Source organism: Drosophila subpulchrella, chromosome 2R (assembly GCF_014743375.2).
Source record: "Drosophila subpulchrella strain 33 F10 #4 breed RU33 chromosome 2R, RU_Dsub_v1.1 Primary Assembly, whole genome shotgun sequence".
Taxonomy (NCBI): domain Eukaryota; kingdom Metazoa; phylum Arthropoda; class Insecta; order Diptera; family Drosophilidae; genus Drosophila; species Drosophila subpulchrella.
This window is the reverse complement of record NC_050611.1, coordinates 9,961,103-9,974,769: the sequence shown is the minus strand read 5'-3', so window position 1 is coordinate 9,974,769 and position 13,667 is coordinate 9,961,103. Positions and strand designations below refer to the sequence as shown.

The window sequence follows — 13,667 nt, the reverse complement described above, 5'->3', positions numbered from 1 at the left end:
TGGCCACGCTCCTCACGTTCGAGCACCAAAGTCTTTGATAAAAGCTTGAAGCTGTATCAGTGAATGCAGGGAAAAGCTTTTATTTTACTATGATCAAGATGAAGAAGTCACAGTGGGGAGTATTTTTGGATTTCTCGGAGATGATTGTAATGCCCATAGGTGTTATTTCTAGGTTTTAAAAATGTTTAAGCTGCAAGTGATTTTCTAGCGCATAACAAAATCTTTATACCAAAATATTTAGGATTATATATGTTTTTTGTCCTCTTGTAACCTGAAACACAGTTATTGGTAGAATTCGATAGCATTTAGAAAGGTGCGTATAGAAAAATGTAAAAAATTCCAGCTCGAAAAAAAACAATGTGCATTGATCCCACGTAGTTCCCTAACCTAATTAATTGTTATGTGGGTTCTTCGGTTCGTGATAATTTGAGCTATTTCTAACCGTTCTGAGCCACTGTGCCACCAACAAGCAATTCTCACACCCCACTGCCCCACCGCCAACAAAAACAACAATTAAACGTGAGGCGGCGCCGAAGAAAACGGAACTTGTAGTAATACGAACGCCGCTATCTCTGGGAATTACTCACCCGGCAGAGAGTCTACGCGAAGCTTCGTCTTCTGGTCTTCCCTCTCTTTCTGCTCTTCTCTTTCCCCATCTGTCTCTATCTCTCTGTCTCCATTTAGCTTAGCTGCCTTGGGGCCCCCATTCAGTTTCGATTTCGATTTCAGTTGAGCGCTACGCGTGCTACGGTAAAGTCGGTTATTAGTCCCTCTCTCTTTCTACACCCTCTCTCCCCGTCTCTTTCTCCGGCTCAAGTGAGGCGCGAAGCTTTGTTGTTTAGGCTCTCTGTGATTCTCCTCGACTCTATCAGAAAATTGGCCTAGCCTTCGATTCGGATTCTGATTCTGATTGATTGTTGTGACTAATGAGCGGTCACCGAGGAAGACAGTAAAGAAAAACGTTTAAAAAGTTAATTGAGCGTGAAATGCAAGGAAAAGCCTTGGAAAGCCCAAGTGTGTATATGTGTGTCTAAAAGAAAGATAGAAACAGGCAAGGTTTTCCATTTAAGGGTTACAATATTAGTAAAAGCATTTTTAATGGCTCATTACTATCCCATTTGGGCGAACCCCTCGTAAAGATTTCCTTGAAAACTTTAGTTCTGCGAATCACAATGATATTACTTACTAAAACAACAAAAGTTGACAAGAATGTGCTACAGATAGAACTACCTTGATAGTTAAAAATAAGGTTAAAACTCTTAAAAAGAGAAGATAACACTATCAATCCGATAGCACTACGATTTTTCTCTGTGCAAGCACTTTCAAACGCTGGCGAAAATATGCCGCAGCGAATCAGTGAAAGTGAAAATCCCAATCCCCCGAGTGTCAATTAAACCTCTCTTTCCATTTCTTCACTTGGCGTAAACAGCACGTACAAAGCTGTTGTTAATTGTTGTTGTTCGAAGACAAAGCTTCGCGGTTCATGGTTTATTTGCCGTGAAAATATTTGTGCAGCTGCCACACCACTTCCACTTCCACATCCACCTACCCCGAGGTTTTCCCCTTGAGATTTTCCCTAATGGGGTCAATAGATGTCGAACTATATTCCATCTTAATCAGTTGGCCGCCTGCTGCGCAATTCCATTATGGCATCAATTGAACGGAATGGAATCAGGGCATATTAAGACAATAAGTAACTCCGAGAGATTCGCATGCATATAAGAAACAGCCTTATCGCGAGGTCAGCTGGCCTAGTAGAGTTCTTCCGTAGAGCTGTTGCCTTTACTTCAGACCCCAATTATCAGGTTGTTAAGCTAACGAGCATTAACTTCAATTGCAGCTTATTCTCCATTTGAGGCAGCTACTTAATTCAATTTGAGCTTGTGGATTGGTAGGGGGCATTTTCACTGGTTTTGGTGGGGGTTTTGAGATGGGTGGGGGCTATGAGTTGGCTGTTTATTTGCCTACCAATTGGCAGACAGATATGTACGCCGCACCCGACTCTCAGATAAGCCAGTGTTTCGTAACAGAAGCGTCGGCAGTAACGACGATTTGCGGTTAGATCGTCTTACGACTCAGACAACTACGATGGCGACAACAGTTTGCTAATGCTAGGGTAAACAACGAGTACACTTGAAGAAACTGGGTTCCTAACTTGAGCCATGGGTTGGTTATCATTAAAATCTCCTTGGGTAACTGGAAACATCAGAACTGGGTATATTATAGGTCTACTTGGGGGAACCAAAGCCGCATCGCTTATGCTTGAGCCTGAAAACCCCATCTCGCCGCTTTGTGCCTCTCATCTGAACAGAGTCTCCCAATCGTTACTATGCCACAGACGTGAACATCCACTTCAAGACCCCGATCAGGCATGAGCAGCGCCAGAACGTGCCGGAGGAGGAACTAGCCATTCGCCAAGCGGAGCACATGCAGAAGCTCTACCACGAGGAGCGCCGTCGCAAGTATCTACAGGAGCTGCAGGACATGAACTCGCGCCGCCACACGGACAACTTCACGCCGTCGCAGAAGTCGCCCATCGCCCTCAATCGCTACGATGACTTCCCCACGGACGTGACCCTCAAGTCGCTGGTGGGCCCCAAAACGGTGGCCCGGGCTCTCTTCAACTTCCAGGGACAGACCTCGAAGTGTGTACCATTATAATAGTTTTCTTGAGCAATACTATATTCGGGTTCCTTACAGAGAGCTATCCTTCCGCAAGGGCGACACCATCTACATTAGGCGGCAGATCGATGCCAATTGGTACGAGGGCGAGCACAATGCCATGATTGGACTGCTCCCAGCCAGTTATGTTGAGGTGAGTGTAGAAGATACTGGCTTACGGAAGTATTAAAGATAATGTGTGGTAGCCCCAATCCGTTAATTAGCTGTTCTTGAATATATTGCGGAAAGTATTTATGGTAAACCTTTAAAATGTCAAATTGATATGTACATATATTAATATTTTTTTTTATTTTTTAAATGTTATAATTGGTAATGAGTCAAGAACCATAAACATTTCCGGATTAAATATTTTTAATAGATAAAATATCATTTTAATAGTTTATACATAGGTATACATAGGTACTTATGTTAATATATTCCATTTTTCAAATATGATAACTGGTTTTGAGTCAAGAACCTTATGAATTTTCGGATTAAATATTCTTAAAAGATAAAATATATTTTTAAAAGTTAATATTAATTTACTTAAAACATTTTAAAGTTATAGGACCAAAAAAGGAAATCATTCATGTTGTTACTACCAGAACATAAGGGGTTTTCATTAAGTAGACAAACAGGAAAAGAATGACAAATAGATGAATCAGCATTATTACTGACATATACCAAATGACACACAGGAAATATGATTTATTTTAATAACAAATATATTATGTATTTTAGTAGTGTAACTTCTAATATCCCCTAAACATCTATTATTTCAATACACCTTTATCCCAATTTCAGATTGTCAGTCGAGATGGCGCCCGTACCCCATCCAAGCGGCCATCGGAGGGCCAGGCCCGTGCCAAATACAACTTCCAGGCCCAATCGGGCATCGAGCTCTCTTTGAACAAGGGCGAATTGGTCACCCTGACACGCCGAGTGGATGGAAACTGGTTCGAGGGCAAGATTGCCAACAGGAAGGGCATCTTCCCGTGCTCCTACGTGGAGGTGAGTCTTTCAGCTAACAAAGCTTATTCATCATATACCTCATACCCATTTTTAACCACAGGTACTCACGGATATTGGTGCAGAGGATATTGCGGCCAGGACAACCGTGATCACCACCCAAAGCACCACAAATCTGCGGCCCAATCTCGATGTGCTGCGCACAAACATCAACAATGAGTTCAACACGCTCACGCAAAATGGAGCCCAGCCACCGAACGGAATCCTCAAGGAGACGCGGACGATCCACAAGACGGACGCCCTCCACGTGGACACCAGTTCCGAGCCATTGGCGTAAGTTACACAAAGATAGGATCAAATTAATTTGAAATTCCCATAAAGGTGTCTAAAAGTATGCTACAAAAAATTTCAGTACATCAGAAGAACGCAGAAAGGTGATATATACCATGTACTGCATACTTTTAGGCACAATTTTTAAAGAATTTAAAAACCTAAGAGATTTCCGTGGCGACTGAATAGATCTTTGATAAGGATGTGTTTTAAACATTATTAATTTGATATTTCTTCTAGGTACCGCGCCCTGTACAAGTACCGGCCCCAGAACTCCGACGAACTGGAACTGCTCGAGGGAGATGTGGTCCATGTGCTGGAGAAGTGCGACGACGGATGGTTCGTGGGCACCTCCCAGAGGACCGGCTGCTTCGGCACATTCCCCGGCAACTACGTGGAACGGGCCTAGAGGAGATCGGCCGGAGGATCCTGCCCCCGGATCGCCGTTCGTCTCTAATCTTAATGAATTTGTAGTCTAATGTGAGGAGGAATCAGCGTGGCCGGGGCGAAGGCAGTTCTATGATTAATTCTGACTTGGTTTTACTGGATTATTTTATGTTGTTGTTGAATAATTCTTATCCCGCTAATTCTGCTGCTTTCGTTTTGCCGTAATTTAAAGCTATTTATTTATTTTTAAACAGAGCATTAATTATATCAATGTTGGAATTACGTTTATTTATGAGATGCAAATATTAACCAGAAGTTGTCCCCTCCACCCTCCCAACTCCGACACCCCGTTCACCCAAACACACACACACACACACCAAATATCGAAGGACCTAAATTAAGATCATACATATATATACTTTGTCGTTTACCTACTAATTTTAACTAGTCACAGCTAATTTCCAAAAAGAAAATCAATTACAAAAAAAAAGAAAGAAGTGGAGACCGTTGAACTAAAGTGCCTTAAAGTTGAAAATTAAATGACTAAAAATTAAATCAAAAAATGAGAAAAAAAAAGTGCTAAGATTCAAGTGCCCCTTGTTGAGTCGGCAATGTGGATAATTATTATTGATAATTATTAATATTATTTATGATGATATTGTCGAGTCCGAACCAACAGAAACCATTTTAAAATCATTACAAAAGCGTTTATTACACAGACACTGTTGCAAGCGTATTTAGTAAATAAAGAAGAAACTAAAAAACATTTGAGGATTGTAATATTTTATTGGGCTTGCGGGGGAATTAAAAGCACAAACACCAAAATATTGAGTAGTTGACCAAAAAAGTCTTAAAAAAGAATAAAATCCCATATATAAGCTACCGCTTAAATGCATAGTTGTATGCAAATATGGCATGTATTAACAAATATATAAAATCTATATATTCTCGCTTTGCTTCTGGGTACATTTCATGAGTCCAAGGCATAGCTACACAACTTAACATTTAGCACTCATCCCTAATATTAGATTAACAGTAGCTGATTGAATAAATAATCCTGCACCTCCGTTGAACCAGTCGCGATCACGTTTCTGCCAATTTGCGCTTTCGCTCCTGTTTCAACTCCCGTTTTACCGCCCGCTGCTCCAGTTCTTCCGTATATTCGGCATACATGGCAAAAAGGGCGGGATAGAGCTTGTGGTAATGCTGCAAATCCTCCAGGGACACTTCCATATTGTCAAAAGCTATAGCAACTCGTTGCATATCTTCGTCACTCGGCAACCGCGGGCATTTCGCGTAACGCTGCGAAAAGTGGGTGAGAATCGTGTGGCGAGCATCCATGTTACGGCCCTGCTGAATAGCCTGCGACACGGTACTGTGCGTCTTCAACTTAGCCTCCTCCTCCAGATCATCCTCCATGGTGGCCTCGTGGATGAGCACTGTGGAGTCGCGACCCAGATCGATCAGATCCTGGCAGGGCATGGTGTCACCACTGTAGGTAATCTTCACGGGCTCGTTTTTGTGCTTAGCTGCCAGAGTAAGGCTTATTCCGAATGAGTTCGGGCAGTGCCTCACCAGGCAGGTGGATATGGATGTGATTCCCAGAGGTTCAACCTTCTCTCCGGCTAGGGGACTAGCTAGAAGTTCGCCGTTGCCCACTAGAGTATAAGCATCCTCAATCGTTTCTATCTGCCGATTGTAGAAGTCCAGCCAGGGTTCAATTTGCCGGGGAGCCAGTAAAATCAGCGGCTCAGCCTTGGGTTCCAGTTGCCTTCTTTCCCGGAGCAGACCAATCAATCCAATGTGGTGATCGGCATGCAAATGTGACACATAAATTGCTTGCAGTTGTCGAAGAACCTGTTGCGCCTGGTCGCGTCCATAAAGCCGCACAATCTGGCCGTAGGTGCCTTCTCCACAATCCAACAATACATAGGCATCGATCGCAGTCTTTATCAGAATGGAGCTAACGTTGCGTGTCTTGTTGGGAATGCAGGAGCCAGTGCCCAGGAAAATTATCTTCGGAAAACAGTCGGCCGAGTTGTTGGGGAAACTATAATCTTCCTTATATTTGGCCAAGAGCTCTGTAAAGCCGGGCACGGCATGGGTTTCCTTAACGTACTCCTCCGGCGTGAGCTTGGACTCCAGGGTGCGATCCAGACCTTAGGTAATATATTAAAAAATAACACTTTAGTATTGATTGAAATCTGAAGGGTATGAAATAATAGTACCCACCCTTTCTTGGCCTCAAATGAAAGTTGCTCATGGCTACCACGCCCTGTTCCTCTTCCTCGGTGTCCTTAGCATTCGCGTTATTTTCAATATCGGTCTCATTCAACTTGGTTTTCTTCAGATTAAGACTAAGGCTCTGACTCTGACATGGTAGCTGCTCGCCCAGCAATGGGAACACCTGCGGGGCCAGTTGGTGCAATTGGTGTTGGATGCGATGGGCAGCTGCATAACCAGAGAATTGATTTAATGGGGAACTTAAATGGATGTGCTGGGTGTCAGGCGTGAAATTCTCCTTCACGAAATCCTTGTACTCCTGCCGAGAGGTCATTTGATAAGGCGTGAAGTGCACCACCAAGGCCACTTCGGTTAGCTTCTCTTCGCCCAACTGCTTGAGCCTTTTGCCATGTGTGAGGAGTCCCGCCAGATAGTCCTCTGAGGGAACATCCAGAAAAACGAAGGAGAGAGCAGTTTCACTGGGCTCGGAGACGTCAGCTGAAAGCACCACTGTTCCATCGGGCAAGGTGATATCCTTTCCGTTCTTGAGCTCTCCCAGAAGAGGTCCTCGAGGCACACCCTTCTCCACACACTTGACCAGGTTCAGAGCGCCAGCACGCGGTTTCAGCTGACAAATGTAGTTGATCACACTCTTCGTTGGATCTGTTGAGCTAATCAGCGGCAGGGAGTCCACCTTGAGGATCGAATCCTCGAAGGAGGCGCCCTCGGAGCAGTCGATGGGCCGCACCTGCAGGTTCTTCAGCACCACAAAGCGTCGCATTGACTGCAACATGGAGCCGAGATGAGGTGGTCCATGGAGTCCCAGATCGCGCACTCCGGCATCCTGGATGGTCAGCGTGAGACCGGGTAATCCTCCGGCGGATGCCCAAGTGTTTTGGGTAAGAAAGATCTGTTCCAGCCGGGAGAGTCGTGTCTTGTGCTCGTGGGCCAATCTCTGGGTTCCTTCGCCGCAGTTGAACAAGTATCGGGCCTGATCCGTGAACAAGTAGACGGCGGCAGGGGCTCCATTGGCGCCGGAGCCCAGTACTTGCAGGTTCACGGTGCCCGGCACCACGGAGGCCAGCTTCTTCTTCAGCACATTTGGTTCCCGCTCGTAGCGAGGTCCTGTCAGGGGATCCTTGGCGGAGGCTATTGTGGCCGCCATCGGTTTACTCGTCGTCAGGGTTCGCAGAGTTCTGTGGATGGGCGACCGACTGGATCTCACTAAATACATGCGTATTTCGTCGGCGTTTGCAATCGCGGCCCGTTGAACTTATAGTTTATAATAACAGAGAAGCCGGGTTTTACCCCAAACAATTAGCATGGATTTCGTCAGCCGCTACAACGTGTGTCTAAGAACAGCTGTTGCCATTAGTGATGACACTACGCTCGCGATATATCGCACAAGCTTTGGCGATTTTACGATATTTCAGAAATTAAAAAAAATTGTTTTCGACTTTCTTTGCGTGCAATCACAACTAACTAACCATAACAATCATAATTCAATCAATAAATTTTGTGTGTGCTAATATATTCGGTAGGGAAAAGTTCGATGGGAATGTTCGAAAACATTAATACAAGTTTCACCCGAATTCCGCTTAATAATAATAATTTCATAGCCCCGAAAAAAATTTTTCATAGACCTGTTAGCTGTTTCTTAACTCTTCCCTGTAAACTAAAAATTACATTTAAAAAATTACATTACATTTTTAAAATTCGCACCAAAACTAAAGCTTTAAAACGTGTTAGTTAATTTACTTAAAGTCACAAACTGTATACAAGGGTGGTCAAAAGTATTTTCACAAAAAAAAAATGAAATATATTCATAATTTGAACTTACATCTTGTTAACTTTGGCATCAATGGAAAGGTAATTTAAATGCCGTTTGAATGATACAATACATTTCTTAACACATTCAGTACTTATTGAAAAGGACGAAATTGTGTGAAAATGTCCTTTTTGAACTTTTTTCCTCGACTTGAAAACTTAAATTTTTTGATGCAAAAAGTTTCTTCAAACAAAAATAATAGTAACTGCAAAAAGAATTTTTCAAAAATCATTTTGCTTATATTTTTTATGATTTTTTGAAAATGCTTAGAAACATGCATTTTAGCCATATTTTTCTCTTTTTCATACAAATTTTTTCCGACAGTGTCACCTTTAAAAAATCATAAAAAATATAAGCAAAATGATTTTTGAAAAATTCTTTTTGCAGTTACTATTATTTTTGTTTGAAGAAACTTTTTGCATCAAAAAATTTAAGTTTTCAAGTCGAGGAAAAAAGTTCAAAAAGGACATTTTCACACAATTTCGTCCTTTTCAATAAGTACTGAATGTGTTAAGAAATGTATTGTATCATTCAAACGGCATTTAAATTACCTTTCCATTGATGCCAAAGTAAACAAGATGTAAGTTCAAATTATGAATATATTTAACTTTTTTTTTGTGAAAATACTTTTGACCACCCTTGTATACTTTATGGTTTTATAATAGTCAAAGATTTGAAAGATTACCATTTGTTTTCTAATAATTAAGAATTCATTGAAGGCTTTACATCATAAGTTTTTATGGGTTTTTATATTGGGTTTTTTTTCAAATAATTTTATATAAATAAATAAATAATCTATTTTTATTTAACTTTTGCTAATTATAAACAGATAAAATAAAATTTTTTTGTATAATTTGCATCCCTGGAATCGTGGTTGACCAACACTAAATCTTTGTTATTTATGCCGAGTGCGGTCACTTTATTGCCCACGTGCGTTTTGTTTGGCCCTCCGCCGGCATCAAATTCAACCCAAATCCTTTGAAGCTCCAAGGATTCTCCGAAAACCAAGACACCAGCCACTTAGGAACCATGGTCTTCTTCACGTGCAACATCTGCGGCGAGTCGGTGAAGAAGCCGGCGGTGGAGAAGCACTACCAGATGCGGTGTCGCGGGAACGAGAAGAACGTGTCCTGCATGGACTGCCTGAAGGACTTCTACGGCGACGAGTACGTGGCCCACACCAAGTGCATCTCCGAGGCCCAGAAGTACGCCAGCCAAAACGGTAGCTTCTCCGCCAAGGAGCCGCGCAACAAGAATGCCCAAAAGCAGGAGAGCTGGATGGACATCATCCGTGCGATCCTCGACAGCAGCGAGTACAATCTTTCGGGGCCAGTAAGATCGGCCTTCCAGAAGCTCCAGAGCGTCGACAATGTGCCGCGCAAGAGGGCCAAGTTCGAGAACTTCGTGGCCAACTGCATTAAGATTCCCCGCCAGCAGGCCACCCAGGTGTGGGACATCCTCGAGAAGGAGATGAACAAGATGAAGGAGGCCAAGCAGGCGGAGCTGGCCAGGGAGAAGGCGGAAAAGGAGCAGCAGAAGAAGGATGCCGAGGCGGAGGCGCCACCCAAGAAGGCGGAAAAGAAGCAGAAGCTGAAAGATGCTGAGGAGGAGGCGCCACCCAAGAAGAAGGCCAAACTGGAGGCCACCGAGGATGCTGCTCCCGAGGAGAGCTCCAATGGCATCTCCACCGACTTTGATTGGCCTGGCCAGCTAACCAAGCTCGTTGCCAAGGAGACTGATGGCATTTTCCTCGAAAAACTGCGCAAGAAGCTGCTCAAGAAGTACACCAAGCATCTCTCCGTCGAGGACTTGACCGAAAAGCAGGCCAAGAAGTTCCAGAAACGTTTTGACAAGCAACTCAAGATCGCCGACTCCCTGCAGGTAGATGGCGATACGGTCAAGATTGCTAGTTAGCCAAGTATCCCACCTTAGTCATAGTTAATTTACATCGAAGGACAATAAACGTGTAAGCTGCCAGATCAGTTCGTATCTTTAATCCAATTCTAGGATTTGTACTTTAGGTACTGCATACATTGCTTCAGATGGTTGCGGGTCTCTTCGCACTGGGCTTTTTGACGGAATCGCTTTTTTGGGCAGTGGATGATCATCTCGTGATATGGATGACAGCCGAGGCGGGAGAGGGGTCTTGTGCAGCAAATGGAAGAGCGCTGGAAAAGGCTTACTATATTTGAGAAATACCTCCTGCAACTCAAACCTACCATGCTTGTCGCACTTGACTTAGGTGTCATAAAGCAGCTCCACGTCCGCATCGTTGACCAGATCGCTTTCCAAAAGCTCCTTTACCTCAAACAGATTTAGTGAACGGCGATTCCTGCCCAGGAACTTTGTTTTGTCGAAACTGCACCGCAGAGCACTGAACCACAATAAGTTGACTATTTGTTTATCCTCCTCAACTGAACTCACAAACAAGTACGTCTGTTCCTCTTCATCCGTCTCGTAGTTGATATTTTCGTGCCATTCCATCTGGCAGTCGCAGAATTGCGGACTTTCGTCGGGCAGGTCGCATCAGAAGTCATGCTGCATTATAAAATTGTAGAGTCTGAATTTTTATAAGATGAGTGCTTTGACTGATTTTCAAGAATTGCATATACTACTTTTAAATTAGTAATATATAATTTTGCCATATGTATGTGTATGTACGATCAATAATCTCGTTGTTTGTTTGAATGTACCAGTCCATGTACTGAAGTCGGTTAGTGGGTATAACAACCTACCATTGTATCGAAAGCATTCAGTTCCTCATCCAACTCCGGTTTAATAATTCTGCCCGTGACCCAAACGGTCAGGAGCAGCAGCAGAAATCCATACATTTTCTGCAATGCCAGGGTTAATTTGATCTAGAAGCCAGTGGCATTTATAACTCGGTAGTCACTTTGGAAGTCTAATTTTGCGTAACATTTGAAGGCTTTTAATTTGGGGCCTAATTTACGTTTTTAATTACTCCACCCGAAATTGGCCGAGCCGTCTGCCCGGGCGCAGCGTCATCATGACCATCGTCGTCGTCATTGTTCCGCTCCAGTTCCTGGAAACGCATTGCAGTTCCATTAGCCCGCTGCACTCGAAGATAAACGATGAAAAGGCCCAGGCATCCATCACCGATCAAGCGGCGCAATATCCAAATATAGCAAAAATTACCCAGGGCCCTGAGCCACGCACTTTCTTTTGGTCTTTGGGATGATGTCTAGCAAATGCATGCGGAAGCGTTCCCGATCCCAATTCCATTCCCACACCCATTCCGCTGCGTTCAGCTGCAACTAATTAACCGAGAAATACATCATAAATAGTCCAACTGCCGTCCCCCCCCCCCTACGTATTTGGTTCCAGTTGCATCTTGGATTCCAGCTCCCCATTCCTCGCCAGCACCCGATCATCATCAGTCAGGGCGCAGACGTTGCGTCGCTGCCTCAGAAGTTTACCATTTTTTTATTTTCGACTCGCACTCACCCCGTCCGAAGAAAGGGAGTGGAGTGGAACAGTGATGTTTGTTGAGATACGAAATCAGATGGGATAAAGTATCCCTATCCCTAGATTTTTACTAAATTTCAAATATTAACTCCAGAAAGAAATATGAATTATATTTAGTTTTCCTTTTTTTAGTTTTGTATATCAGAAACATTATATCTTATGTATATTTTAACAAAATGATATGATATGGAGTATACGTATCTACATAGAATAAAATATTTTCATTGAAACCAATGGAAAAACCAAACATCATTTTAGAAATATTCATATGTACATTAGTGAAACTGAGATTTATTAATAACGTTTTTAATATATCAGAGTTAATTTTTTTTTATGGGCACCTACAAGCCAAAACCAATTCATAAAAGTATTTAACAATTGGTTAAATGTTTTCTTATAAATATATATTCCCTATTTTGATATTTACTGTAATCTTGTTGTCACATACTTAAATAAATCCAGAAATATCCAAATAGGCACCACTGTTTAAAAAGTCTTCGAGTGGGGGGACCAGACTTGAGGAATGGGTGTGGATATGCGTGTGGACTCGGATGTACGTATCTGTGTATAAGGTAACCGCTCCTCCCTTCTTTCACGGCGCTTCACGGTGGCATGCGTTGGGGAATTTTGGGGGGCAAGAGCAACAGAGCGGCACGTGCCCGCCTCAAGTTAGTTCCCTAGAATTGGAACGTCCGAAACTAACTAGTCGCATCAATGGGTTTGGAGTAGGGAGTAGGGATTATGACATCTTTGAAAAGCTCATTAAAAAAAATAACTACATTTCTTTTGTATTTTATTTTATTTAAGAAATAAATATATATTACATTAATCACTGTCATATATTATTCTAAATTATTTAGCAACAGTGATCGGTTGTTTGGGATCCACAGAAGACATAGCTGAGGTGGGCAGTAAGGATTACTCATTCTTCCTATCCGAATAAATATGAGAGGCAAATTCTTTGTTGACGCAAATGTGATGTTTAAGAGTTCAAAATATAAATATAAATATAAAAAAATTAATTTACATTTGTGCGAAAAATTGTCCCATTTTACATTAAGAGGAACGTTACAATTTATAGAGTCTGCATGCTTAATCCCAACTTTCTATCTTTTATAGTGTTCGATATCTCATCGTTCATACGGACGGACGGACGGACAGACGGACAAATGTGATAAGTGTCCCGGATAAGGTAAAAGTTTATCGACTCGCAAATAATCTGGTATCTCTAATCCTGGCAACCCGAATGCGTTCATACTAAATGCCTGTCAAAAATCTGTCAAGATATTGGATGCCATATTCATTTTTTCACAACTGGAAATTGGTTTTCACTGAAAGTAAGTGCTTACAAATTGGAATAAACCTTAACAAACCTATTCGGGGCCTTAAGTAAAGGTGTTACGTGCTTTTCAGCAGCGGCAAGGAGCAGCCTGGCGACAGATCAGAAAACTGAGCCTCTGGCTTTAGCAGCTTGGCGAAGAAAACGGCTGCGGAGATCGCTACTTCCTCGGCTGCGACCTCTCCATACTTGAGACACCTTCACAAAAAGATGCATTGACGGCTACAGATTACAATTTTAGTTGCCCTCATGGCCAGGCGTCTCAATCGTCTCCGGACTTAATTTCGGCCATTTCTTCATGGTTAGCAGTGGCCTCGTTGTGAGAGGAGAAAGTGGTGGACAGGGTTGGCATAGAGATTCTCATTCCCTGCTCCTTCTCTTTGGGCTCCAATAGTCGATACGGTGAGAAGCCTCGTTGTAGGAAAATCAGAATGTGATGGCCTG

At 42.8% G+C, this 13,667-nt stretch overlaps 4 protein-coding genes across 31 annotated transcripts in view; 2 read left to right on the top strand and 2 right to left on the bottom strand.

Moving 5' to 3' along the window:
- The window catches only part of LOC119551941 (sorbin and SH3 domain-containing protein 1), a 32,950-nt gene extending 27,837 nt beyond the window's left edge, over window positions 1-5,113 (top strand). For 12 of the 28 annotated variants that reach the window (XM_037861617.1, XM_037861611.1, XM_037861610.1 and 9 more), the window contains 5 exons: window positions 2,312-2,645; window positions 2,701-2,815; window positions 3,466-3,672; window positions 3,734-3,963; window positions 4,201-5,096. In XM_037861617.1, the coding sequence (XP_037717545.1) occupies window positions 2,312-2,645; window positions 2,701-2,815; window positions 3,466-3,672; window positions 3,734-3,963; window positions 4,201-4,369 (1,055 nt within the window). In that variant the 3' untranslated portion in view covers window positions 4,370-5,096. Of the gene's footprint in view, window positions 1-2,311; window positions 2,646-2,700; window positions 2,816-3,465; window positions 3,673-3,733; window positions 3,964-4,200 lie in introns of all 28 variants that reach the window. The other 16 variants (XM_037861614.1, XM_037861605.1, XM_037861608.1 and 13 more) reach the window with 4 other exon arrangements.
- On the bottom strand, window positions 5,037-7,911 carry LOC119551944 (ribonuclease Z, mitochondrial). Its single transcript, XM_037861633.1, has 2 exons — window positions 6,580-7,911; window positions 5,037-6,506 (listed from the first exon to the last, which is right to left on the bottom strand). Exons 1-2 carry the CDS (start codon window positions 7,802-7,804, stop codon window positions 5,431-5,433), a joined length of 2,301 nt encoding a protein of 766 aa, XP_037717561.1. The 5' UTR covers window positions 7,805-7,911; the 3' UTR covers window positions 5,037-5,430.
- Window positions 7,912-9,309: 1,398 nt separating this feature from the next.
- LOC119551780 (cell growth-regulating nucleolar protein) lies at window positions 9,310-10,380 on the top strand. The gene has a single exon (XM_037861309.1). The coding sequence runs from the start codon at window positions 9,428-9,430 to the stop codon at window positions 10,310-10,312; it is 885 nt and encodes a 294-aa protein (XP_037717237.1). The 5' UTR covers window positions 9,310-9,427; the 3' UTR covers window positions 10,313-10,380.
- Window positions 10,364-11,453, bottom strand: LOC119549716. The gene is given in 4 exon segments (XM_037857950.1): window positions 10,364-10,566; window positions 10,598-10,936; window positions 11,134-11,256; window positions 11,349-11,453. Coding segments are annotated over 4 exon segments (732 nt in total). The 3' UTR covers window positions 10,364-10,401.
- Window positions 11,454-13,667: the final 2,214 nt, after the last annotated feature.

Bases quoted from the DNA above. Each gene is read 5' to 3' on its own strand.
- LOC119551780 (XM_037861309.1), top strand. From the start codon at position 9,428: ATGGTCTTCTTCACGTGCAACATCTGCGGCGAGTCGGTGAAGAAGCCG.
- LOC119551944 (XM_037861633.1), bottom strand. From the start codon at position 7,804: ATGTATTTAGTGAGATCCAGTCGGTCGCCCATCCACAGAACTCTGCGA. The intron at 6,507-6,579 runs GTGGGTACTATT...ATATTACCTAAG, and splicing joins TCATTTGAGGCCAAGAAAGG to GTCTGGATCGCACCCTGGAG.